At 36.6% G+C, this 27,410-nt stretch overlaps 2 protein-coding genes across 2 annotated transcripts in view; one reads left to right on the top strand and one right to left on the bottom strand.

The window, feature by feature from the left end:
- The window catches only part of LOC123310850 (midasin), a 169,482-nt gene that overhangs the window by 124,277 nt on the left and 17,795 nt on the right, over positions 1 to 27,410 (bottom strand). The window lies entirely within an intron of this gene.
- The window catches only part of LOC123312528, an 86,356-nt gene that overhangs the window by 56,184 nt on the left and 2,762 nt on the right, over positions 1 to 27,410 (top strand). Inside the window, exons 3-6 of the mRNA XM_044896990.1 lie at positions 16,412 to 16,746; positions 17,375 to 17,634; positions 23,768 to 23,950; positions 25,616 to 25,840. Coding sequence (XP_044752925.1) covers positions 16,412 to 16,746; positions 17,375 to 17,634; positions 23,768 to 23,950; positions 25,616 to 25,840 — 1,003 coding nt within the window. The remainder of the gene's footprint in view (positions 1 to 16,411; positions 16,747 to 17,374; positions 17,635 to 23,767; positions 23,951 to 25,615; positions 25,841 to 27,410) is intronic.

Below are 27,410 nucleotides of genomic sequence, written 5' to 3' on the forward strand. Positions count from 1 at the left end.
GAAAAATTGGACTGCAAGCTTCAAAAGAGGTGAATTTTCCATTGAAGATGATGACCGATCGGGAAGGCCAGTTTCTGTGTCAGTCCCCGAAAATAACGATGCAGTTCATGACATGATTTTATCACACCGTCGAATTGGGCTGAAACGGATATCTGAAGCACTGAATATTCCATGCAAAAGCGTTCATCTTATAGTTCACGTCAATTTGGAAGTGAGAAAAATTGCTGCAAAATGGATCCCCAAATGTTTGAAAGTTGACCAAAAGCGTGCAAGGGTAGAAGGATCGCGTTCGATCTGTGCTCGATTTGAAAACTATATAGACTTCTTAAACCAAATTGTTACTATGGATGAGACTTGGCTACATTTCTACGATCCAGAAACAAAGCAACAATCGATAGAATGGCGACACTCTGGTTATCCAAGACCTAATAACCTTCGTGTCCAAAAATCTGCTAGAAAAGTTCTTGTTTCAGTTTTTTGGGATTGCCATGGAGTAATGATGATTGATTTTTTGGATAATGGTAGAACAATAATCGGATATTACTATTAGACGTTACTGACCACTCTACAGAAAAAAATTAAAGAGAAAAGACGCGGAAAGCTATCCAAAGGTCTTTTTGCAGGACAACGCTCCTACACACGAATCTCATGTAGTCATGCAAAGAGTTCGTGATTTAGGGTTCGAATTACTAGAACACCCCCTTTATTCTCCAGATTTGGCTCCATCCGACCATCATCTCTTTCCTCAACTAAAAAAAAGTTTAAAAGGTCGTAAATTTTCTTCCAACGAGGAGGTAATAAAATCTGTGGAGGTCTGGTTTGCAGAGCAAGAAGAAACATTTTTTTTTGAAGGTCTAGAGACGTTGCAGGTTCGCTGTAATGAATGGATCCAATTAAGAGGAGAATATGTTGAGTAACAAAATATTTTGACATGGAAATTTTGTCTGGTTCTATAGTAGGCTAAGAATTTTTCAATACATCCTCGTTATCCTCCGAGATGTCGCGCTTCCAACAACGAAAAACTATCCAGCTGATAATCTCGCTTATGTTTTCCGAAACATAAATACGAAGTTCTGTTCAAACTACCCCGCGTATATCATCCAGCCCCTATACCGGAATGGAGAGATGGTGCGATTAATCGAGGCCCGGAATTTAGCGGGGTTCGAGTGCGAATAATTCCCCGGGAAAATCCAATTTTCCGAATTAACTTAAACGAAGTCGTTCCGTCTGCGATCGAATTAATTCCGGAGATGATGCACAGGACCGGCAATCGGTCTTATCAGGTATTTGCAGGAGGAGCGAAGTTTCAAAGGAGAAGTCGACAAGTTAAAGATTCCCCCCGGACGGCGCAGTTATCGGGACGCAACCCTTAAGGAGGTTTCGGTACCGATTCTGCTTTAACGAACCCGTGAATGAGTCGTGATCGAATTACAGATACAGGGGTAGATAGAAGTTGAAGTATAGAACAAAAAAGGCTGAAAAAATTACATACATCGCCGAAGCTTTTTTCAGAAACTACTCATGAAATTTAAAAGTGGCTACCGGTAGATTCGGGTGACTTGGGACAGTCCTATAACTTGGGACAAGTAGGTACCCCCCTTGCAGTTTTCTTTGTTTCTCACCATTTATGAATGAAGGGACAAACTTATAAGATTGTGTAGTCTTTTTGGTTAGACTTTTCGGTTAGTTCAACAATTTATTCTTGTTGAGTTTGCTATGACCAGAGCGTTTGAATTGACAGGAAAAATTAATGAATTCAGGAGAGTAAAAGCGCGTTATTTTATGGCCTTTATACTTTCTAGTGTTCTGTATATGTGTTTCACTTTGTGCATGTGTAATTTTTTTTCTGGATACGTGGGATATTGGGATATTAGATATGTCATGAAACAAGGTTGTTTACAAATCAAATGGCAACACGGATCTCATTCATTTATTTTGTTGTTTCATAGGATGACTTGAGACAATGCCGAATAGATACAAGCGGCGCATTGGTAGCAAGAAATATGCCGATTTTTCGCAGGATATTATTATTTACGTTATTTCCACAAAGGAATCATCTTTGAGAGTTGAGAAATCAATGGATTTTAACATGTGTCCCTATCCTCCCAACTCGTTGGGTGACTTGGGACAAGTATATTTTTTTTTAAATTTATTTCCGAATTCTGAAGCATGGTATATGAGGGTTTCAGAGCTAAAGTGAAAAAAGTCCATGCAGCCTAGTTTTGAGATGAATGGCTTAGAAGTTGTTTATCACCCATTAATTCACAAGTGACTTCGTTAGATTTTAAAAGGTTAGACTGTAAGCATATGCTTACATAAGAATAATGATAAATAAATAAGTCACTTTCGAATTAATTGCTGATAAACAACTTTTAAGCCATTCATCTCAAAACAAGGCTGCATGGACCAAGTCCCAAGTCACCCGAATCTACGGTAGTATTCGTATCCTTGAGCATTGTGACTCTCTTAAATAACTTATGTTTTCTGATCCTCTGAGCCATAGTCTAAAAAATTTCATGGTAACAACCAGCTAGACAGACATCTAGGGGTCATAGACACAGAAAACTCAACTGGGAGCGACTAAGACCTGATTAAAACGCACGTCGAACTTCCCACATACACTGCTCAAAAATTGAAGTGGATAATTTACATAGGGATTTAAAAAATGTATACGAGATGATTCATTGGTAAATGGGCAGAAGCTAAGAGGATACTGAGATGAATCAGAATAAAATATATTCAAAGGGTCTATATCTTTTTATAATCAAGATAGAGTGTTTTATTGATTTTGCGATTTCCCATAACTTTCGATATATTTTGACTCGTACAAATATTTTAACAGTGGATTGATTTTTGAGGTCGAAAGAAACACTTTTTTCCCATTCGGCCCTGATAAAAAGATATAGCCATTTTAAGTGTTCATAATGAGCTATGCCACCCCTGGAGAAACAAAATTTCCTTCAGAATAACAAGCTAAATCTGTGACACTATACATATGTGGATTTTTCAAACAGAGTTGTATTCTACCAATTTTTCAAATTCCACAGATAGGTACTGTTTAATTTTTGAACATCAAATTACTCGAAAACGGCAAATTTCACGAGAAAATATGAAGAATACTTTTATTTTAAAAAAACTTTCAAATATTCATTAGATAGTGTCTAACTCAGTTTCAAGAGTTGGGTTCTTTGAATTTTTGGTATTTTTATGGTGCGTGATGGTCATAATGAGAAAACTGGAAGACGTGGGTGATATCTTGTGTTCGAAAAAGATTCATCAAATGAATGAAAAACTATATTCCGAAATTCATTTCATTCTATAAAACCGTTTGTGAGATAGAACTAAAAATAGCATTTTTCACGGTTTTCAACAGCCTGTATCTTTTAAACCGAGCCGTTTCGGAAAAAATGGTAAAAAAAAGTGTTTCTTTCGACCTCAAAAATCTACTACTTAAATATTTGTAGGAGTCAAAGACTCTCCCACTAAACAAACATTTTTCATTCATCAGAATTCGCCTACTGCCTTTGTTCTTTTCCTTCATATGAATAATTCGCCTCTGATAAGCTCAAACGAAAACTTATCGGTATCGATTTTTTTTCGATTTGGACTTCAATGGGGAATCATAGATTGACAAATAATTTGAATCTCTATTTGGTTAACTTCAAAGAATGTAGAATTGGACTTCCGCCAATATTGAGCAGATTCGTACCGAATCCATCGACATGTCATTAATTCCTTCACGATCCGAAAGAAAAAACGTCGCATTCAGAAAGTTTCCATGCCTAATCCATTGCAGATTGCCCCTGTTCTATGACTTCCAGCCGCATTCACCGTTTTAAAAAGGGTCCAGTTTTATCCTGCGCCGGTCGATATAATTACTCTGAATTCCGCTCGCAAATTAATTACAGGACGTGCACCGTGAATAAGTTATTCGAAACGGACAAACAGGATAGGGAATCCTCTAATTAAGAGTGCGCAATTAACGTGTTCGGTAAGAATTGCGACCGATAATGGGACCTTGTTAACACAATTCCTCCGGTTGAAACAGCTCCCGAGCCGGCTATAGAACGGCGGGAGAGCGAGGGGGTGGGTTTAGTCAAACGTCCTGCGACAATCGAGGTAAACGCCACACGGAGAATAATAAGTCGGCTCTAATGAAATCTTCGATTGTGGGTCGCCCTGTTATTTGTTTCAGGCTAATTGCTTTCACGATAGGGTTGTGTAGGTACTTATGTTTTTGTTGTCGTATCAGTATCAGTTTTTTTAGATGGATGATAAAAGCTTCGGAATGAAATGGAACACATTAAGGGAAAGTAATACCTCAAGAATCTCCATTCAAAAACGGCATTCACTAATTCCTAATTTACGCTTTCAATTTCTAATGTGATTTTTTTTTTCAAATTGAAGTTTAAGGACATAAACTTCTAACTATTATTATATAAACGTTCTCTGGTTCGTCGTGAAGCAAGATTTCATCAAGTTTAATACTTTTTTGTCCATGTCCATAGTTAAACGATTGTAGGCAGTTAAAAATTATACAAAATATCGATATCAGGACAGAATTAAACCAGCAAAAAAAATATAAAGATGTTAAATTTCCCACATAGGTAGCGAAGTTTCAATACTGACTTTATACTTTTTCAGGTCAATATTTTATTTTCCACATTGATACAAACACAGTAAGGTAGACAGCTTTCAAACCTAGTTGAAAATAATGTGTATCCTATTTCGAAAATAAATTGCTGGCCTAAAGAAGCAGGTTCCTTTCTGAAAAATCGTTATAAATGTGAGAAGCTGAACATGTTTGATAGTTCTCCAAGTATTGTCAATCATGTTTTATTATCAGTCTCAAGTGGAAAGTGTGGAAAATGTGTAATTGAACAATCTTGGGTTTAGTCAAAGCACTTATAATTTTCCACATAAGTATAGATACCGGGTTTTTTAAAAAGTGAGGCTTTTTTTTGACAGAAGGTCAAAAATTGTCTATATAAAATATCCAAGATGGCTGAGATACAACCCCTAGAACTTCGACAAAGTTTCACTGAATACGGGACTGTGGAAGGTGACTCCGGCATCGCAAAAACGAAACAAAACATAAACATATGGCTGGACAATGAATGGTTCAGTACCAAGTTCATCGGATTAGATGCATCAGGTCACTTCTGAGAGAATCATAATTGTTGTTTCGTGCAATTTAGGGCGAAAAAAAAATTTAGAAAATGCAGTTTCTTGAAAGTGCTTATGTTAGTTATGTTGAAAAAGTGCTATGATGTTTCCCCATTTTATCCCATTTTTACGACGATTGTTAGAATGTTCAAACAGGAAGATTGTGATGCCCATTGTGAAAAAATTCGTTAATAATTAAGACGAATTTTATTGGTGAGATTTTGAAGTATTATTTTATTTTTCAAACTTGTGTCTTCTTGTCTCTTCTGTCAGTTGGTATCGAAATGAGCCATTTCATAAAATCGTGTAGGTTACTACAAAATAATGAGAACATTTCGGCAATCCTAAGTTTCCATTTTCATAACCACGTAAATATCGAACTTGCCAATGTCCTAAACGAAACCACATGGTCGAATCAGGAGATAAATTTTTTCCCACTGCTTTGCTATAATTCAGCTAACAAACGGTCTAGGGTCGTATTAGGATCTATTTCAGTAATTATTTTCGATTTTTTTCTCAACTTTGACCTTTTGAAAATTTTGTATAGGTGATAGTTCTACCTTCTGCTGAAAAAAGCCTCACCTTCAAATACACCTTGCATAAGAGAGCATCTCAGTATATACAGATTGTTTTCATAGGTGAGGCTATTTTTTGACAGAAGGTAGAAGTCATCAGAATCAGTCATTTCACCAAAAATTGTCTACATAAAATATTCAAGATGGCTGAGCTACAACCCCTAGTTCGACAAAATTTCATTGAATTTCAAGTACGGGACTGTGGAAAGTGACTAGGGCATCGAAAAAACGAAACAAAACATAAACATATGGCTGTACAATGAATTATTCAGTAATTATAAGTTGCATCAGGTCACTTGAAAGAATTGTTGAATCGTGCAATTCATGTTGAAAAAAAAGATAGAAAATTAATACAGTTTATTGAAAGTGCTTATGTTGACAGAGTGCTATTATTGTTTCCCTATTTTATCCCATTTTTACGACGATTGTTGGAGGATTCGAACAAGAAGAAGATTGTGATGCCCATTGTGAAAAAATTTGTAAATAATTCAGACGAGTTTTATAGGTGGATTTTGAACTGATACTCTATCTTTTTACACTTGTGCAATACGCCTTTTCATAAAATCGTGTAAGATACTGAATACTGTGAAAAATCGGCAACCTTATTTTTTTTCATTCCCACGTGAAAATCTAACAGGTCAATATCCCAAACGGTTGAGTCAGACATCAGGGGATAAGTTTTTGATCTAGGGTCGTAGTAAGATCTACATAGTTCAGTAATCATTTTCAATTTTTTTTCAACTTTGTCATTTTGAAAGTTTGGTATAGGTGATTTTTGGTGAAACGCTTTATTTCGACTAGCCTCCCCTTTAAATACACCCTGTATATATTGAAATCATTGCTGATATTAAGACGCACAAAATGAGCGAAATTGCAATGCTTTCTTACTTGTCTCTTGATATCCGAAAAATTTTCAATATAAATTAAATTTATAGATTTTTAGTAAGTTCCTGACAACAAAGACGTTTGTGAGGCATGTTTGTATATTATGTGGAAAATAATTTGCACGCCTGAAAAACCAAAGATGATTTTTGCGGAACATAGCCACGAATGAAGGACTTGATTATGATTTCTTAATTTTGTGGTCCTTATTTCCTGATATTGATATTTCATGCATAAATGAAGATAGAGGTTATTGAAACAATCAATTTTTTCTTTTTTGAGTGACAAGCTATAGAGAGTCCGAGCCCGAGTACCAAGCCACTCGAGCGTATGGAATATAAATAGGTCACCCAGATATAAGTACAGTTATATCAGCCTCGTAAAATCCCACGGGAACGGTTCTGCGGGCAAGAATACATCAAAACTGCATTACTCAAAGCCGTCCTCGCCGACGACGTCTCTCCTCAGAAGGCGGCGTCGTAGTTCCAGGACCGGAACCCAATCGAATCCCACTAAATGCGGTATATTAAGGGAGGAATTATCGCAAAAGTTTGGCGGATTTATTAGACGCCGTGCCGGGACGAAGTATTATTTACGATCCGGAATATCGTGAGATCGCGAAAAGACCGCAGGTGCCGACGGCGTCGGGCGTATTTGCCTGGATGCGCCGCGACGCCGGCTGAATCCCGAATGAGGGAAACTCGGCATAGTTCCGCCATCGATGGATCCGGTTGACCGGAGAAGTTTTTAGGTGGAGCAGCGTCTTGGGAATTTCGATGAGCTACGAAACTTCGAACGTTCTTTCTCGGATCGGTCGAGCCGCGAGTCGAAAACTTATATCGATAAATATTTTTAGGTTAGTTCGAATTCCTTTCAGGGTTTGGGGTGCAATTGAAGAAGAGACGGAAAGATTCTATCCTAGATTTAGAAAACTGCAGTGTGTCAATTTGAAAACTTTCCTGTCCAATTATGTCACGACAAGGATGATTTCAGGAAAATGCCGGTCAATTTCTATTCGTAGGAGAGGAGGACATATTTTGAGCATAATTGTAAGCCGAAATCTCCACAACCCTAGGTGTAGGAGTTATCACCCCTAAATTCTCAATAGGGAATAGGGGGTGAGATATACCTCAATTGAAAGATCACTTGACCCTCTACATTAATACTATGGTTTGCAAATTTTTATTGAGTCCTTGAAGTAGTTACAGGGGCTGACAATTTGAAAACTTGCCAGGCAAATTATCTCTCGACAAGGATGTTTTCAGATAAAATGCCTTTAAAGGGAGGGGGACATGTTTCTAGCAGAATTGTAAGCCAAAATCTCCTCAATATTAGGTGTAAGGGTTGTCACCACTTAATTCTCAATAGGGAATAGAGGGTGAGCTATACCTCAATTGAAAGACAATAGTATTATGTTGAAGGACGTATTGTCTTCCAGTTCAGGTTTAGTTCACCCTCTATTACCTATGAAGAATTTAGGGGTGATAGACCCTACACCTAGGTTTGAGGAGATTTCGGCTTACAATTTTGCTTAAAATAAAAAAAAACATCCTTGTCGAGACATAATTGGCCTGGCAAGTTTTTAAATTGTCATCCTGCATGTTTCTTTGGCAACTAAATGGTGAATGCGCTAGTACCTAGATAACTCTTCCAGAAAAGTAGAGCAATTTTTTCAAATATGAAAATGCCTTATCTAACCCATTATTTTTACGCCAATTCATCTATAAGTTTTCCAGTTAAAATTTAGTATTTTCGGTACAAACCCCATTCACTCAAAAGCTGCAAAAAAATTCAGTAAAGAGTATAGCCTACTCGACTACAGCCCGAAAACTACTTTGCATAGCTTAGATCAGATTGTTGAAGAAACCTTGGATCAATTTCTATCCAGAGTTGCGATGAAAGTAGTCTTAAGGAAGCTTCATAAATATACTAGGGCTAACCTAGACACGGAAATACACAACCGTATCAATTCGGCAGCACTGACATTCTGGAAGCTGAAGGACAGAGTGTTTCAAAATCACGACCTCAGTCTGAAGACCAATACAGCTGTTTACAAAGCAGTGGTTCTCCCAACGCTTCTTTACGTAAGCGAAAGCTGGGCACCCTACAGGCGACATATTGAACAGCTTGAACAAACGCAACGTCATCTAAGACAAATAATCAGATGGTTCCACAAAGTTTCAAATGTAAAAGTCTTGCAGCGCGCGAGTTGTGTAACAATTGAGACTCAAGTAACGAGGGCCCGACTCAGATGGAGCGGCCACATTCTGAAAATGCAAGACACAAGACTCCCCAAAATAGCTCTGCATGGCGATACAACCAGGAGGCCAATAGGTATAAGCGGTTCAAGGATATACTGCATCAATCCCTAAAATCAGTTAATGCCAATCATAACTGGGAACAACTAGCGTTAGACAGGTCTATGGAGGTCTATGGTGAACAGTTATAATGGAGACTCGAGAAGAATACAGCGGCGGCCAGATCTGGTTTGTGACTATCCATGCCCGGAGTGTGGAAGGATCTGTAGGTCACGGTTGGATCTCTTCAGTTACAAGAGGGCATACAAAAGTTTGATCGCACCGATAGTTTTGTTTTCGAGTCTTTTTGACGATTTATTCTCGATAACGGTATACAGCAGTGAATGAATTAAGGAAGTTCAGAAGTTTTGTGACCGATTTTTGCCCATTTAAGAGAAATCAAATGTTTAATATCTTAAATCTGAATGGTTTTTTGCTCCTCGTTTGCTAACTTTATCAGTTTCAGGCAAGTTCTTATCGTTCAAGTTTCGGAAGATACCAAAATAAATTTTCATCTGAAACTTAGAAACTCATTAAGCAACAGGAAAAATAATGAGTTAACTAACTGAGTAAACATTTAGACTTCTCATATTTAAAAAATTGGTGAAGAAAATATGTCGTGAAGTCATCTATTTTCGATCCAAAAATGTTGCCAGTGAATTTGTTGCTAATTTACGCAACGAAATATAGTTAAGTTAGATGTGAAAGAGGTATCATCCATCTACAAACGAAGTAGCAATGTCACATTAGACAGTATTCTCTACAGGGTTCTAAGAGGAATTTGTTTGAAAAAAGAAGTCCTGCGTAACTAGCTGATACTAGAGAGCATCGACCTGGTTCTAACACATAAAGTTGGCAAAGGCATACATAAAGGCGGCAGTATTCAAAGCGTGTCCAAAAGAAAACAGAAATTCTCATTTGCGCGCCAGTTAGGAAAGGTGACAAGCAAACATGCAAAATATAGAAAACTTGCGTGATGAATTAATTAGGTATTCCCTTTCCTTTCACCGTTTCCCATCAGCTAAGTAAGCCCTTCCTATCTCTTTACTCTCCCAGAATATACATGTTTAAAGGATAATCCTCTTTTTTCCCGCCTTCCTCATTACATCCCACTTGCTCCGGTATAAATATTGAAATGGCGTGTCTCCCGATCCTCCTTTTTGTTGGGACCGTCCCGGACGAGGCCTATTACAAAAGGACCGGGGGGGCACGGAAATCCGGTAAAAGAAGCGTGGAGAGTGTTGACTAAGCGGGGGAAAAAAATATCGCACCATTGTGATGTACCTCGCGAAAAATCCAACTTGATATTTTCATCGTCGCTTATTCGGGATAGGCAATTAACTGCGAGAAGGAACGCGAAGAATTTAATTCCGCCAAGTCAGATCGGCCGCTAAGATTATGAGGGGGATGAGAATTATGTCCTGAAGGAGATGAATACACCGTGTTCTTGTTTCACGAGGGGTATAGAAAATAATTCATACTTCACAGCAAATTTCATAGTAGTGTACTTTTCATTGAATATCGTTGAAGGAATAATGGAATCCCTTTTTTTTAATCGAGTACAATAGTCAGATATGTTAAGACGAGAATACCTACTCTGATTATTCAATCAAGTTCTTAATACACAGAGCGAGTAAAAAGTAGCATATCATAGATACGTATTGTACTATTTTGTCGAAAAATGCTCGAGCAGGTCAATTTTCATTAATCAATTATACTTTTTCATGTTGGGAGATTTTGTCATGCTCCCTTTACGAGGTTTAGAGGGTTGTTGAGGTTTTTTTAATGACAACCCACTTCTTCGGCCAAAAATGATAGACCTTTTGTTGGTTGGGGTGATTTAGATACTGATATGTTCAACAACCTTCCTTTCATTATTAGAAATAAAATGGTTAAACTTATTGAATTTTCACTTTTTCTATGTATATATTTTGATACGATACGATTCTACGTAAAAAAGGGAATGGTTACCTAAAGCAACCTAATAACTGAAGTGAGGAAACTTCAAATAAGGGAAACAGCAAATTCGAATTGCCTGATCAAACTTCTACAAACCTCAGATGAACTAAATTCCGACGTTTCGATAAAAAATTTTACATTTTATGAATTGTTTCTGGATTCCAACAATCCAAAGAAACATTTATTAGGTACATTTCATGAAATGACAAGATTATCGATCGAAACATCGGATTTTAGTTCCTTTTTGTGTTTTAAGGAAGTCACAGAGTAATCAGGCAGTTCGAATTTGATATTTTTCCTTGTTTCAAGTTTTTCCTTTATAACTCTGAGAGTTTTCATTTAAGGTATAAGGTTTATTTTCTTCTACGTATAATCGACTGAAATCATAAAAAATGGTGGTTACAATTTTAAAATCTTGAGTTTGGATGAATTCGATTTGCCCAACTTGATGATCTTCCCATAAACACCCTGTATATTTTCGGTCCAGGCAGCAAATAGTCTTATAGTACTACATAATAGCAGAAGTAGTAGGCTGTTTCCGGTATAACCGGAAACTTCAGAAGTTTGAAAATATTTCAGGGTGAAAGTTCATAGTCAAAAACCACAACATGCAAATTTCCAGCACAAAATTGTGATTAGTTCTCTAGAAGAACGTCCAATAAGACATCCTCCGAGGGACACCCTGTAATCTGTATTTTAACATAAAAAGAATGAAATATACTTCTCACAACATCAAAAAATCAGAAAGCCTATTGTATAACTTCGAAACAAGATTGTCTCATTATGCAAAAATCATGAAAAAATTTGAAAAGCATAGCCATTTTTAACAAAATATTATACAAGTTGTCCTGGAAACCGACTACAATCCGGCACATGATGATATGTAGCTCAATTCTATTCTGACCAGAATATCAAAATTCGGTTTTAGTGAAAGGGTCTTTGTTTTAAAGATATTGCAAGTTATGTGGAATTCGTCGAAATCATAACCTCATAGTTTGTTTTCAGTACCACGGCTACAAAAGTTGATGTTTTGTTGTTTTTTTTCAATCGAATATTAAGGATGAATCAGCCTACCCAACATGATCAAAGATTATCCCAAGGTTACTATGGTGTGCTCAGAAAAAAAATTAACTCGCACTATTTTTTTCTCACATTTTTTCCCCAAATTTGATAGTTCATGCTATGAAAAAATTGTACTCAAATATTTCGGCATGTTACGCCAGAAGTTGGCGAGTATAATTTTCTCATAACAAGAACGATCAAATTTGGGTGAAAAAATTTTAGAAAAAAATTGTGCGAGTAAATTTTTTTCTGAGCACACCACATAGTAACCTTGGAATAATTTTTGATCATGTTGAATAGGCTGATTCAATATTCGATTGGAAAAAAAACAAAACATCAGAATTTGTAGTCGTGGTACTGGAAACAATCAATGAGGTGATGATTTCGACGAATTCAACAAAACTGTCAATATCTCGAAAACCAAGGCCCGAATTTTGATATTCTGGTCAGGAATTAATTGAGCTATAACCATGTGCCGGGACACCTTGTATAATATCTCCAAAATATTCAATCTTCGAAATATTCTATCTCTAACTTCACCAAAAGAGAATGGAATGAAAAAATTTACGGCATATCGAAAAATTTTGGTTGTCTGCCAACGATGCTCACTAACCAAGACCTGATGTCATCACATTGCTAAAATAAATATACTATTAGAAGGAAAATTATAACAAAATAAACTTTTTATATCGTAATCAAATAGAAGACTAGTATGTCTTGTATGTAGGTTTTATAGCAAAACTCAACTATTAGAATCGGGAATTAGGTTCATTTCATCATATTGTTCCACTAATTCAGTGATGCTTGGGAACGCGTTATTCACGATACAACTTTCGCATTGTTTTTCAGTATATCATCCGTAAGACCAACCAATCGTATCATTAGTATTTACTGAGCAAAAACGATCCAAAAAAGTGTAGTGTATATTCAAACTTTGCTCGATTTTAATTCCTCGAGAGTATTATAAATAACGGTTTTGATAGCGCGCCCGGAATTGTGAACCATTTATCTAATTACCCCCATAAATCACCCCAGCAATTCAGCAGATGTTTTCTTTCAGATCGTTGCGAACTTCGTAAAAACTGGCTGAAATTCGTTCGCAACTCCGAAACAAAATGAACAGATGAAATGTTGCCGAAGAATTCGGGAAAAACGATCCAATCAAGCTCGGAACACTTCCTTAATGAACGTCGGTCGCAGTATAACGTACGAGGATGCGGAAACCTTGGCGTGATTTCCATACCGACAAGAAAATAACGGAGAACGTCGGAGATTTCTGAATTTGCCACATGACAGATCGCATAACCGAGCACTGGAAAGGAGCCAAAAGCCATCCTGCGGCCCCGTGAGATTTGTTTGTCCCAATTTGCTCTGAAGAGCTTCGGACGTCCGGAGAGCAAGGCACGAAACAACTTTCGTTGGAAAATTCGACCGAATAAAAATATTTACTCACGTGTATGGAAAGTTGAAGAAGCCGTCAGCACATACCTGAAAAAATATGGAATTTAGAATAGGGAGATGCGCACAAATCATCATCAATCATTCGTTCATCATGAAGTTTAGGTCACGCATTGTATTTTTATCTATGCCTAATGGTCCGTTTTTAGCTTGTTGAAGAATCGTTCGGCATTACTGTGAAGGTTTTTTAGCGGAAAATAAAATTTTCACCATTGGAATACGAATAAATCATAGTGGAACAAAATTGAAAGGAAATCACACAAGATATATACTGCATTCACATTTATTTTAGCAGTCGATTGGCCATGAAATAATTTTCTCAAGTTTTTGTAACTCGAACGGAGTAAGGTTGGCACTCATGAAATATCGTTAATTAAGCTTACGAAAAATTACGAAAATGCCGAAAGTGATTGAAAAAAGAGACAGGGTTTCAGGAAGTGCTATTTAAAATTCAGGTCCGCTCATTCAAATAGTTATACCCTGATTCTAAAATCCACAATACGTCAGACGGTAGCGAACATATTCAATGTAAGAGAATTTATATAATGTTTCATCTGAATCTAAACGACTTATATTTCAGCTGAATATTTCCACAATCAGAAAGATTGTGAATGAAGAGGATAACAAAGAATTTCCTTCTATTGGGAGACCCAAACAAGTGGTGGCATTTGAGAATTTTATGTTTGAGTGAATTAGTGCGAAAAGTTTACTACAGGATTTTCGATGAATGTTATCGTAGAATAAGTTCCCGAAAATTGATTTTGATATTAACTCCCCTCAAGCTAGTGCATATTATGATATTATACTGATCTCTTGTATTTTCCATGCAAACAACTGGATTTGGTATGTTCGTCACATATTTTTCGAAGTGGTTCGAAATCGTGATAAAATGCATAATAACAGAAACTTTTACGTAGAACGGGCAACATAGCACTGATTTAAAACCCAAAAATGTTTTGACAAGCGTCATAACCCCACATTTTCGTACTATACAGAGAGAAATGTGTCAAATTTCCATGGCCAACCGAGCGCTAAAATAAAAGTGAATGGAGTATATATACTTCATTCAACTTTATTTTAGCAGTCGGTTGGCCATGGAAATTTGACACATTTCACTCTGTATAGTACGAAAATGTGGGGTTATGAAGCTTGTCAAAACATTTTTGGGTTTTAAATCAACGCTATGTTGCCCGTTCTACGTAAAAGTTTCTGTTATTACGTATTTTATCACAATGTCGAATCTCTTCGGAAAATATGTGACGAACATAATTGAAGTTTATACAAACTGATTGAAGGCATACCAAATCCAGTTATTTGCATGGAAAATACAAGAGATCAGTATAATATCATAATATGCACTCGCTTGAGGAGAGTTAATGTTCGTTATCTGCTTTGGCTTACATCATTTGTAGATTTCAAAAATATGAAGATGAAATGCATATGATGCAGTGGTTGGGAATGGGTATATCCCGAAGGAATTAACAGATAATTACAAGAATGTTAAATTCTTCAACAAAAATCATCTTGCATCAATATAAGTAAAAGGAGTTGAAGGAAGTTTCAAGTTAAGATACAACTTCACCGTTGAACAAAAATTTCACATGAATAAACAAGTAACAGAGCAACTTGCGCGTATTTGTGGCTATTCATCTCAATACAATGATGTAATTATAATAATTAGGTATTTATTAGTACCTTAAGACATTTACATTGTATAGGACAAGTCAAATGAAAAATAGAAAAATCCATTTTAGGGAACTTATTCTCCGATGACATTTATCAAAATCCTGTAGTAAACTTTTCGCAAATTCACTCAAAAATAAAATTCTCAAATGCCACCACTTTTTTGGGTCTTCCAATAGAAGGAAATTCTTTGTCATACTCTTCATTCACAATCTTTCTGATTGTGGAAATATTCAGCTGAAATATAAGTCTTTTAGATTCAGATGAAACATTATATAAATTCTCTTACATTGAATATGTTCGCTATCGTCTGACGTATTGTGGATTTTAGAATATCAGGGTATAACTATTTGAATGAGCGGACCTGAATTCTAAATAGCACTTCCTGAAACCCTGTCTCTTCTTTCAATTACTTTCAGCATTTTCGAATTTTCGTAATAAAAATTGATATTAGTTGTGGCAACGGCGTCATGACATTAACGACATTTCATGAGTGCCAACCTAACTTCGTTCTTGTTACAAAAACTTGAGAAAATTATTTCATGGCCAACCGACTGCTAAAATAAATTTGAATGAAGTATACGTATATCAATACCCTGCTCAACAATTGATAGGGATCACAGACAACTTATGTCAGGGATATTCGCCTCAAGATGTTTATTTCGATCAGATGCCAATGTTCAGTTGATATTCTTGTTTTTTTTTCTCCCAGAAAAGAATGGAACAATGAAGAGTATCATAGAAAGAAGAGACAATTTCATAGAATTGTCGTTCCAATAATGCGAGCTAGTCATGAAAGAGCGTAGGAAATCCCAGAGAAGTCGAAATATCTAAACACAACTGTAGACCGCTTTCGGGATCATTGTCCCTCAGCAGTACAGTGTAGCGTTAAATATTCCAACCGTAGTATGGGTCTTAAGCGAAACCAATTATTACCACGATGCGCCACCTGTCACGCAAACACTGAACTAATCCTCACTACCTCTGCAGCTTCCTAAACCAAAAAGTTCTATTTGAAAATATGAGACATTCTAGGTTTGAATAACAAGAAAAAAAATAAAATGAAGAGAAAATTCGGCAATTCGGAATCTTTAGTCGATATTAGTATTATTTTCTAGAGAGATATAACAGAAAAGCACAAAACACGGAACATTCATGGCCACAAAAAGTTATGATTCCCTCGAGGGGCACATTCTAGGATATTCACATTGTTCTTGGAATCAGGTCCTCCTACAATGTCGATTTGACTGGACTACCACCATACGACAACATGCAGAGCCACCAAACCAACACCATTTCTTTTTTTATCAAACTTCTGTTTATTTTCAGGTGGTCCCAAGGTTTACTCTTCCACCAGGGCTTCGTGGACTGTGCAAGAGCTGCCTTGCTACTTCCCCTAGGGATATCAATCCTCCACTGCCAGCCTGTCCACAAGTGCTCGCTCGTCGAGACCGCTTTCCTGCTCCTGGTCACCGTCGCCACCGTCAACATGCTGACGACGGTCCTGAACGACTCCCCTGTATTTCCAGAGGACGACGACGGGTCTGATGACGGCCTGACCGACGCGCCGTTGCTGATGGACTCTCCACAGTGCGTCCTCTTCGGTACCTTCATGATCTGGTTCGCATCCATCACGATCAACCTTGGACCAACTTTTTTATCAGGTGAGGGATCTTCCCGGCAAGATGGCAACATCGCCAATGATTTTGGCTTTAAATTCCAAGTTTCATTTTTTTTTCAAGGTCTATGTAGAACTTTGTGTGCTCTGCATGACCACAAAGCGGAATGTTACTCAGAATGGTAGTTTCATCTTTCTTTCATGCTACTTTCTTTAGCATGTTTTCAAATCAAATTCAGTTGGAAATGTTTTACCGTTTGAAGATGGATTAAGGGTAGCACGCGTCTGTTGTTAGGGCATACTAAATTCTTTATGAAATTTCCTTTCCTTTTCGGTGATTCTCGAAACTTTTGGGTTGGCAACTTGGACATGAATCCCCAACTGAATATTCATGAATCAACAAAAACTCGCACATTCTTAGTCCTTAGCAATCTGAAGGAATAACTGAACATAAAGAATTCAAATCTAATCGAAAACTCAACGTGTTAAATTCAAAATGGAACCTTAACCACTTCACGTGTTTCGCTTTTACAAAAGCATCTTCAGAGGAATGAGAGTGTACTGGTTCAAGACACAAATATAGTGGCTAAACAACTTCTGGTGTTTCTCAATTACTTATAGCTTTCCATCAAGTATCGTCCACATCAATTCAAGATCTGAATTTCATTTTGCAGGTGCACTAGCAGCCCCCGGAGAGGGGGGGCACAAAGCCCCTTCCTGCCCCCTCATCTACGGCCCTTTGCGGCATTACATCCTGAACGCGCTCTGGATAGGTGTGAATTTAGTGTGTGTGTTTCTGACTCTGTTTCACTTGAAAAAACTGCACAAAGACCTCACGAAGGCGAACGTTGAAGCAGTAAGGGTGGCGGGCCTAGTGACGACATTAGTGAACGTTACCGGGGGCGGTCCCTGCATGAACGCCTCTGGTGAAAGGGTAAGTTCCAACGAGACAGGTTGCGCGACTCAATCGACGTCTAAGACCGTAAAAAGTCAAGAATTTTTTTGTAACTGTTCCAAATACAAGCCACAAATTGGAATCCACACATGGAGCTACCTCAATTTCCAAACTATACAGTTCGGCAACTTGCGTTGGAAACACAAGTACCAGTGGATTCGAATTTCCTGACATCAAGGTTTTGAGGTTGAAATTTCTGATATATGCATATTCAGATCTACATTTTAAATAGAAGATCTGACATTATAAAACTTGCTCTGATATTCTTTGTCGAAAATTATTATCTAATTGATGGATAAAGGAAGTATTAAATATATAAAACATGCCAGACTGTACTCTAATGTACAAATGATACCATTTGTAGTCTGGTTGTTTCTGTAGTCGATGTTTTGCAAACCTGATTATTGGGAATTCAATGATATACGGGGTGAGTCTCTGACTCTTACTAATATTTTAACAGTAGATTTTTGAAGTAAAAACACTTTTTTCCTATACCATTTTTTCCGATTCGGCCCTGATAAAATGATAGAGCCTTTTTAAGTTTTCATAATGAGCTATGCTACCCCTGGAGAAACAAAATTCCTTTCAGAATAACAAGCATAATCTATGACACTTACACATTTGTTGAACTTTTAAACAGAGTTGCATTCAGCCAAAGTACCTAATTTTTCGAATATCATAGATATTTTTTATTTTTGAACATAAAATTAATCGAAAACGGCACATTATTCGAGAAAATATGAAGAATATTTTTAGTTTACAAAACGTTGAAATATTCATTAGGTAGCGTCCACCTTAGTTTCAATAGTTGGGTTCTTTGAATTTTTGTTATTTTTATGGTACGTAATGTTCATAAGGAGAAAACTGGAAGACGTGGGTGATATCTTGTGTTCGATAAAGATTCATCAAATAAATGAAAAACTCTATTCCGAAGTTCATTTCATTCGATGAAACCGTGTGTGAGAACTAAAAATAATATTTTTTTATGGTTTTTCAACAGCCTGTACCTTTTAAACCGAGCCGATTCGGAAAAAATGGTATAGGAAAAATGTGTTTCTTTTGGCCTCAAGAATTTGCTTTCACAATCTTTTTACAAGTCAAAGACCCACTCTGTACGTACATGATGGACTTAAAAACGAAAAACACAAAATAACAGACGGAGTGAATTTATTTCGGAAAAATGCACGGACACCTCGATTTTTGATTCGACGGGGACAACTTTTAAAATCTAATTCATAACCCCAACCCCTAAATATTGAAATGGGACATTGGGCTAAAATACCTCATTTGAAATGCCTTAGTAGGGGAGAGTGGGGTAATTGGGAACGGCGGGTAATTGGGAACAGCTAGATGAAAAATACTTCCTCATGTGCGACCCTGTCTTCAACATTTATTGATTTTTTGTATAATTTTTCAGCGCTTGAAATTAAGTGTTCCCAATTCCCCCACTTTCCCCTATAGTTCAGAATGTTCAATTTTTCCATTCAATCTATTCGTTTTCAATATATTCAAGTCGACTGTTGAAATATACAAAGACTCAAACTGTATAGCCAATAAAAAAAGGATCAAAATAAAACATAACAAGAAAGCTCTATTGGCCGATGGTGCCATCTTCTTATTTTAATTTTATTCTCATTTTAATCCATTTCCTGTGAAAACTTTGCTCAAGTTACAAAACCCGTGTCCTTTAAATTTACCCAAATGCATGTCCTTCAAGAAATGCCTGTTCTGACGTCTCTCTCGTGCAAACCTTCTAGATTATGATAAAATATAGCGAGTAGCCATATTCTAGCAGTAAGGAAAGGTCGATTCAAAATTCCAGTCCCGTCTCCTCCTTCACCCTTCAAAAAACATAAGGATAAGTCCGAAGCCGAAATGAACCTATTATGCATGCAATGCAGTTTGAATTCATAACGAACTTTTTTCAAATTCGATTCGATCGTGCCCGAAACGGGGACGCGTCACGTACTTCCACGTTTTATTAGCGTGGAAAGGTCTGGAAATCTGCCCGTTCCTAGATAAAGGGAAAACGAGATCGGAAGAAAATTTCCCGAGGAGGGTTGAAGTTATTGCGTTACCGGTAGATTTTCAGCGTTGGCGTCTTTCACGAATTCAAATTTTTCAGCTTGCTGTATCTTCATTAGCCGATAAATTTGTTTCGTGAAGTGAAAACTGTTCAACATTTTCTTGACTATTTCGAGCTAACTGTGATGTTAGATCCTATAGAATTGTATACGCATATAATTAGATTAATAAAAGATATTATAAAATCCACTTCATTTACTTCACTTATAATATTAGTAAGAGTAAGAAATTTGAGAAACACTCTATGACATAGGTAATTCGAGTCTTCATTCAAATGGGCAAGATATAAAAATCTTGGAAAGTTTCAAATTTCTATTTTAAATCTTGAGCAAATTATGGGTCACCTGCTATGAAATATGTTTGAAGGGAATATACAGGTCAATCAAGATTCTCCCTATCAGGGTGAGTCTTTCACTCGTTCAAATATTTTAACAGTAGATTCTTGAGGTTGAAAGAAACACTTTTTTAGTTTATAATTTTTGCCGGTTCGGTCCTGATAAAAAGATATAGCCAATTTAGCCAATTATTCATTATATACCGTCCAACTTAGTTTCAAGAGTTGGGTCCTTGTAATTTTTGCTATTTTCTTGGAACGTCATAATGAGAAAACTGAAAGACGTGAGTGATATCTTGTGTTCGAAAAAGATTCATCAAAGAAATTGAAAACTATATTCCGAAATTAATTTCATTCGCTAAAACCGTTTGTGAGATAAAATAAAAAAATTTTATGATTTTTTAACAGCCTGTATTTTTTAAACCGAGTCGATTAGGAAAAAATTTTTTTGGAAAAATGTGTTTCTTTTTACCTCAAGAATCTACTGTTGAAATATTTGTAAGAGTCAAAAACTCGTCCTGTATTTCCGGAACTCTACTCTTGAGTTTTGATGAATTCGATTTGTCCAACTTGATGATCTTCTCATAAACACCCTGTACATTTTCGGTCCGAATAGCAAACAGTGTTACTATACTACATGTTGACAGAATTGAAATTGGTGAAAAATTTTTCCTCAGCAGAAATATTAAAAATATGTAACTATTTTCACTATTTTTTCCATAAGAATCCCAATTATTCATAAATCGTAGACTTTTAGCCAAGGTATGGCATACTGTTGATATTGCCGTCAAATCAGCTATCTAACGCTGTAAAGATATACTTGGTGTGCCGTTTGAAATGAGGTATTGTAGGCTGTTTGCAGAAGCTGCAGAGATTTCAAACTATTTCAAGGAGATGGTTCATTGTCAAAATCCCAAATGGTATTTTCAGCACCGAATTATGATAAGTTCTCCATAACATCATAATCGCTATCGCGATCTGTATTTTGATACAAAACGACGTTTTCATCGTGAATCCATTTTTTCGTTCAAAAAATTCATCGATGAAAATCTGGGGTAAAATCTGGTTCATTTAATTTAAACAGGACAGGCAGAAGACAGAGCGACACAAAAACAAAACCGAGAAATATGCCCCGAAACCTAACCCTCCTCCCATTACATAACCTGATCGCCCCATGTTCGGCAAACTTTCTTACATAAAAACTACGAATTCTTTCCTTCTCATCAATCCATCCCCGAAATCCGGCAGAGTTCCAGAGGCATCATTTCTCCAGAGGCCTGAAAACACGTCGCATTATATTGGCGGCAGTTTCATAACACAATCGTTTTTCAGCCGGATTGTCGTTTTTCCGTATGGCCGCAGGATTTGTTTGTTCCCAAAACTTGGGCATCTGTCCGACGACCAACTTTCGCAGAAAACGGTTGGGGATGTAACGAATTGTATTTCGGGTGAATGAAAAGATATGAAGCCGGGTAGAAGATGGATAAAATAATTCGATTGATTCCTCGTTTATGTTTTCCTTCTTTTGTCGGTGGTTTATGCCATCACAAAATGGGCGAAGGACAGACCAAAATGAAAAGATTCTAAGTAGGAACATTCAAGGAGAAGCGGTTATTGTTTTCCTGTCTTTAAATTGTTATTTTTGGGCGAATTTTATAGAACCTCATTTGTCTTCATGTTTTTCGCTCGGGGAACGGGAAAACCTAAGTTACCTTGATGGAGCCAAGTACGGAAAGTGGCAATCTGTTCATTTTCACTTCAAACATTTCTAAAGATTATAAGGATTATGGCATATCAGCTGGAAATTTGTTCAACAATGCGTGAATGCATTTGACTGAAATATCTGCTCCTGCTCTGCCATCGACCATCATCAAGTATGAAGTTCGCCTGAATACTGTATTGAAGATTATAAATAAATCCGAGGTCTGATTTTTCACTTTAAATATCAGATTCATCGATAGTTTCTCCTAACATCAAAATTTCTCCTTCCACTGGTTAATTTCATTTAAAAGGAAGGGATATCGTTTGTTTGGGGAAAATACAACAACGTATACCCACAAGAAGTTGTAGTTGTTGTTACATTGAATCTATATTTAACACAGTACCCACAAGAATCCTTGGCAATGAGGAAAAAATGTTATTTGAAATTCTCTCAATTTCTAGGAGGCGGTGGTATAAAATGAATACATTACTTAACTGGAAAATGGTGTCAGAATTTCGCAGAAGCGAAACGATTCCAGAAATAATAAAAGCTTCCAGCGGAAATGGTAGAGTGGCTTCTGCAGCCGACTAAAATGAATATTCCGACTGGTGAAATCTCCATTAGCAAATGGATCACGAATAGGAACTAACACTGAAATGTGTCCCCAGTTCAAACGAGATTTGAATTGCAGTGAGAAAGCAATTTTTTTCAAAATGTGATTTCTTTCGTCAGCAATCAAAGGGTTTTGTATGAAACAGCACACATATAGGTAAAAATAGGTTCGGTGAGTCGTCAGGCACTGATAAAAATTTTCCATGAAAATTTGGCATAAAGGTGGAGTTCGATAACTCCTGGTGCACTCTCTTCGCTGTGTTGTCTTTAGGTCGAACTGATACTGATGTTTCTGGATTTTCAAGTGCACACTCACTCTCTTCTTCGATATTGAAATTTGAACGACTTGTTATTGGACGGCCAGTGTGCTTACCATCACCATCCATGCAGCCTTCCCTGATTTTTCCTACTGTCTGTACAGTTGACAAAGTGGAATTAATATTCCGACCATATTCGGTAGGAATTTTAAGAACAGAATTCCAATCTGATTGCTATGAAGAATGACGCAATGAAAAGCAATTGCTAGCTAATAAATATCACGAAAGCTACCGATACTATTTGCACCGTCCCTCAGCCATTAAATTTTTAAATTAAACTTTCTTTCCCTATCAAAAAATAGTTGAAAGTCGGAAGAATGGATCTCCACATGATACAAAATAAAATGATTCAGCAGAGATAAAGAGCTATGAAGATAACACCATTTCAGAGCTGTTCAATCAAATTGAATAATCATGGATGCCTTCTCATTCAATGATCACGCAAATAAGCTATCAATTACAGTTTCGTAGCTCTTCCACTATGTCGGGAATCGAAAAATTGCCAAACAATAACCAGTACTCGATATTCATTCCATTCCAACGACGATGCTGATTGAATTTAATAATTGAACCACCAACCAATGATGTCGGTCCGGTCCTATATAGTCCTGAATTTGCATAGCAGAACAATAAACAATAATTAAAACTTTCAGTATGCGCCAATAATGCAACTCTCCCCATCGGCTTATTGTGTACACAAGGCATAGTCCGTTTATTACTGCGATAAAAATTTGATGGGTGTGATATCAAATAGGCAACTATCATGTCCATTTCGTTTTGATAAGCAAGCTTATTTCTTGACCACAAAGTTGCGTCAGGGCAACAAAATTTTTACAATTTCACTTCAGTTTATTAGGGCATATCACTCCTATTTATTTTTCCTACAACGCGAGATCCAAGCCAATCTTTTTTTGCAATAGTTTCAGCTCAAAGGAAGCAAAGAAGTTGAGCCCAACATCCTTTGACATATCGAGTATATTTGCGAATGATCAATACTTTGAACTTATCTTCGGTCATCTTTTTTTTTGTTTATTTCTAATTACATATTCCCTTCTTCAACAGGCGACAGGTGCGTTAGAAGAGCACCGAAAAATGCGGGAGTACCTCAACAGAATGGAAAGGGATGGTGTACAGAGGGTCAAAATGTTCCTTGTGATAACAGCGGCGTACGTGCTGTTCTGGGGACCGCTTTTCTTCGTAACTTTAGTCAATCATCCAATAGTAGGAAGCCCACTCGGCCACGAGGTGAGAACAGTTTTTGTGGACTAAGTGCTACCGAGAAATTAATTCAGAAATAGTTGATGGTTGAATATTTTTCCAAAATGGGTTGGACGTTTTGAAACTGACGAAAATAAAAAAAGGTTGAAATTCGGAACAAAATAATTTTTCGTCGTATAGAAACACAGAAGAAAAGAAAAAATTCAAGAGGCGATTCCTTGTATCCTTATAAAAAATTTGGGGTTTTTCATATGATTTTTTTCAAGCAAGCCATGCTTTGCTAAAGCCTCCTGAAGATGGCACCTGAAAAGCAATTTTGAATTGTTTTCTTAGAAACCAGAAATTTGGCAGAAATGAAATTGGGTAGGCATTCTATGGGAGTGGGGCGGCAATAAAAAAACGTTTGGTGGTGTATTGCAAGGTGTAGAAAAAGCCACCCCTAAAATTTGTTTCGCAAAAAAATTTAAAAATTGCTTTTCAAGTGCCATCTTGAGGGAGTTGTATCTAAGCAGGGGCTATTAAAAAAAAATTACATGGAAGGCCCACACGAATATCGAAGATATTACTAGAACAATGAAAATTCAGCATAAAGAAAGTTTTATAGAAATTTTTAACATTAATACTGGGAAAGTAACAAAAATTCGGAACAAATTTTGGAAAAATTTCCCATCAATTTCTTCATTCAATGATAATGCAAACTTTTGAATTTTCCTTTGGGAAAGAAACACCAAACTGCTAAAAAATTTTTACCAGATTTTGTAGCCGCATCATGTTTTGATAATACGGCTTCTGCGATTTTTTTTCCTGCCCTTATGAAGTTGGAATGAGCCAACCAAAGGTTTTGATACTTAATACAATCACACCCGGAAAACCTCACTAACATGAAAGTACTGTTATTCTCTAGTAGTATTATGAAAAAATATATAAAAAAGTTACACTCTTCACATTAATTTCTTTATACAAGGTGAGCTTTTGACTCGTACAATTATTTTAACAGTAGATTCTCGAGGTCAAAAGAAATTTTTTTCCTTTGCCATTTCTTCCGAATCGGTCCGGTTTAAAAGATACAGGCTGCTGAAAAACCATGAAAAAAAATTATTTTTAGTTCCATCTCACAAACGGTTTTATCGAAAGTAATAAATTTCAGAACATAGTCTTTTTTTTTAAATTGGGTACTTTGACCGAATGTTACTTTTCACTTTTTTCAAAAGGTCCCCAGATGTGTAGTGTCCCAGATTTAGCTAGTTATTCTGAAGGTAATTGTGTTTTTCCAGCTCATTATGAAAACTTAAAATATGTATATTTTTTTATCAGAACCTGATTCGGAAAAAATGGTATGGGAAAAAGTGTTTCTTTTAACCTCAAGAATCTACTGTTAAAATATTTGTACGAGTCAAAAACTCACCTTTATAGTAAATATTTCAAAACTTTTAGTAGGTACGTAATTATATTATTTACTGCAAAAATTGGTTCTTTCTTTCCAAGTAGAAAATGATAATAGCCAAACTTCGAATTGCATAGCAAAATAGGGATCCACCAAAACCAAATAGGGTTAGGTACGTAGCTGAAAAAGTTGGGGAACCCTTGTTCTAGAGAGTTTTTATGAAATGAATATGGGGCCCTATCATAGAAAATTAGACAAGTTTCGATAGATTCATGATCTAATCATTGAAATAAAATATTTTTTCACAGATAACCCTACACATATCATACGTGCACGCCATCGTGAACCCCACGCTGTTCCTGGTGCTGCACCGCGGCCTCCGCAGAGCCACCCTCGACCTCTGCTGCGGCTGGATACCGATTTGGCTGGGGCCGCCGGTCAATGTGCCACCGCCCCCCAGCCCTCCGCGGACGGCCGACATATCGCTCCTCAAGCCGCCCCTTCCCGTGACCGCCCACCCAGATAGTTCTATGGTAATTAAATATTATATGTAAGTGGTGTACACCGGCATGTTTACGTTATCCTTATTTCTAATCTATACTTCATTCAAATTTATTTTAGCAGTCGGTTGGCCATGAAATAATTTTCTCAAGTTTTTGTAACTAGAACGAAATTAGGTTGGCACTCATGAAATGTCGTTAATGTCATAACGCCGTTGCCACAACTAATATCAATTTTTATTACGAAAATGCCGAAAGTGATTGAAAAAAGAGACAAGGTTTCAGGAAGTGCTATTTAGAATTCAGGTCCGCTCATTCAAATAGTTATACCCTGATATTCTAAAATCCACAATAGGTCAGACGGTAGCGAACATATTCAATGTAAGAGAATTTATATAATGTTTCATCTGAATCTAAACGACTTATATTTCAGCTGGATATTTCCACAATCAGAAAGATTGTGAATGAAGAGGATGACAAAGAATTTCCTTCTATTGGGAGATCCAAAAAAGTGGTGGCATTTGAGAATTTTATGTTTGAGTGAATTAATGCGAAAAGTTTACTACAGGACTTTCGATAAATGTCATCGGAGAATTAGTTCCCTAAAATGGATTTTTCAATTTTTCATTTGACTTGTCCTATACAATGTGAATGTCTTAAAGTACTAATAAATACCTAATAATTATTGTTACATCAATGTATTAAGATGAATAGCCACAAATACGCGCGAGTTACCCTGTTACTCGTTTATTCATGTGAAATTTTTGTTCAAAGCTGGAGTTCATCTTAACTTGAAACTTCCTTCAATTCCTTTTACTTATATTGATGCAAGATGATTTTTGTTGAAGAATTTAACATTCTTGTAATTATCTGTTAATTCCTTCGGGAGATACCCGTTTCCAACCACTGCATCATATGCATTTCATCTTCGGGTTAATATTTTTGAAATCTACAACTGATGTAACGTATTCAAACTCTAGCCAAAGAAGATAACGAACATTAACTCTACTCAAGCTAGTGCATATTATGATATTATACTGATCTCTTCTATTTTCCATGGAAATAACTGGATTTGGTATGCCTTCAATCAGTTTGTATAAACTTCAATTATGTTCGTCACATATTTTCCGAAGAGATTCGACATTGTGATAAAATACGTAATAACAGAAACTTTCACGTAGAACGGGCAACATAGCGTTGATTTAAAACCCAAAAATGTTTTGACAAGCCTCATAACCCCACATTTTCGTACTATACAGAGTGAAATGTGTCAAATTTCCATGGCCAACCGACTGCTAAAATAAAAGTGAATGAAGTATAGATTAGGAATACGGTTAATTGGGCGACGTCGGGGGACGTCCGGGGCAACACAAAGGGGTGTTTTTTAAGAGGATTTGTTGCCGGTTATCCGATTCACCGGAATTTCATAGGCTCATGAAAAACAAGCTACATGTTTGATCTCCAATGACATAAAGTTATTTTATAACAAAGCAATTACATGATTAGAATGTGTTTCATTCTATTTGAAAACGCTATACTTCTACACCTCAAAAAAAAACACCCTATATCGAAAAATAAATTTAGATAAAATCAAGCATCTTTA

Source organism: Coccinella septempunctata, chromosome 4, assembly GCF_907165205.1.
Source record: "Coccinella septempunctata chromosome 4, icCocSept1.1, whole genome shotgun sequence".
Taxonomy (NCBI): Eukaryota; Metazoa; Arthropoda; class Insecta; order Coleoptera; family Coccinellidae; genus Coccinella; species Coccinella septempunctata.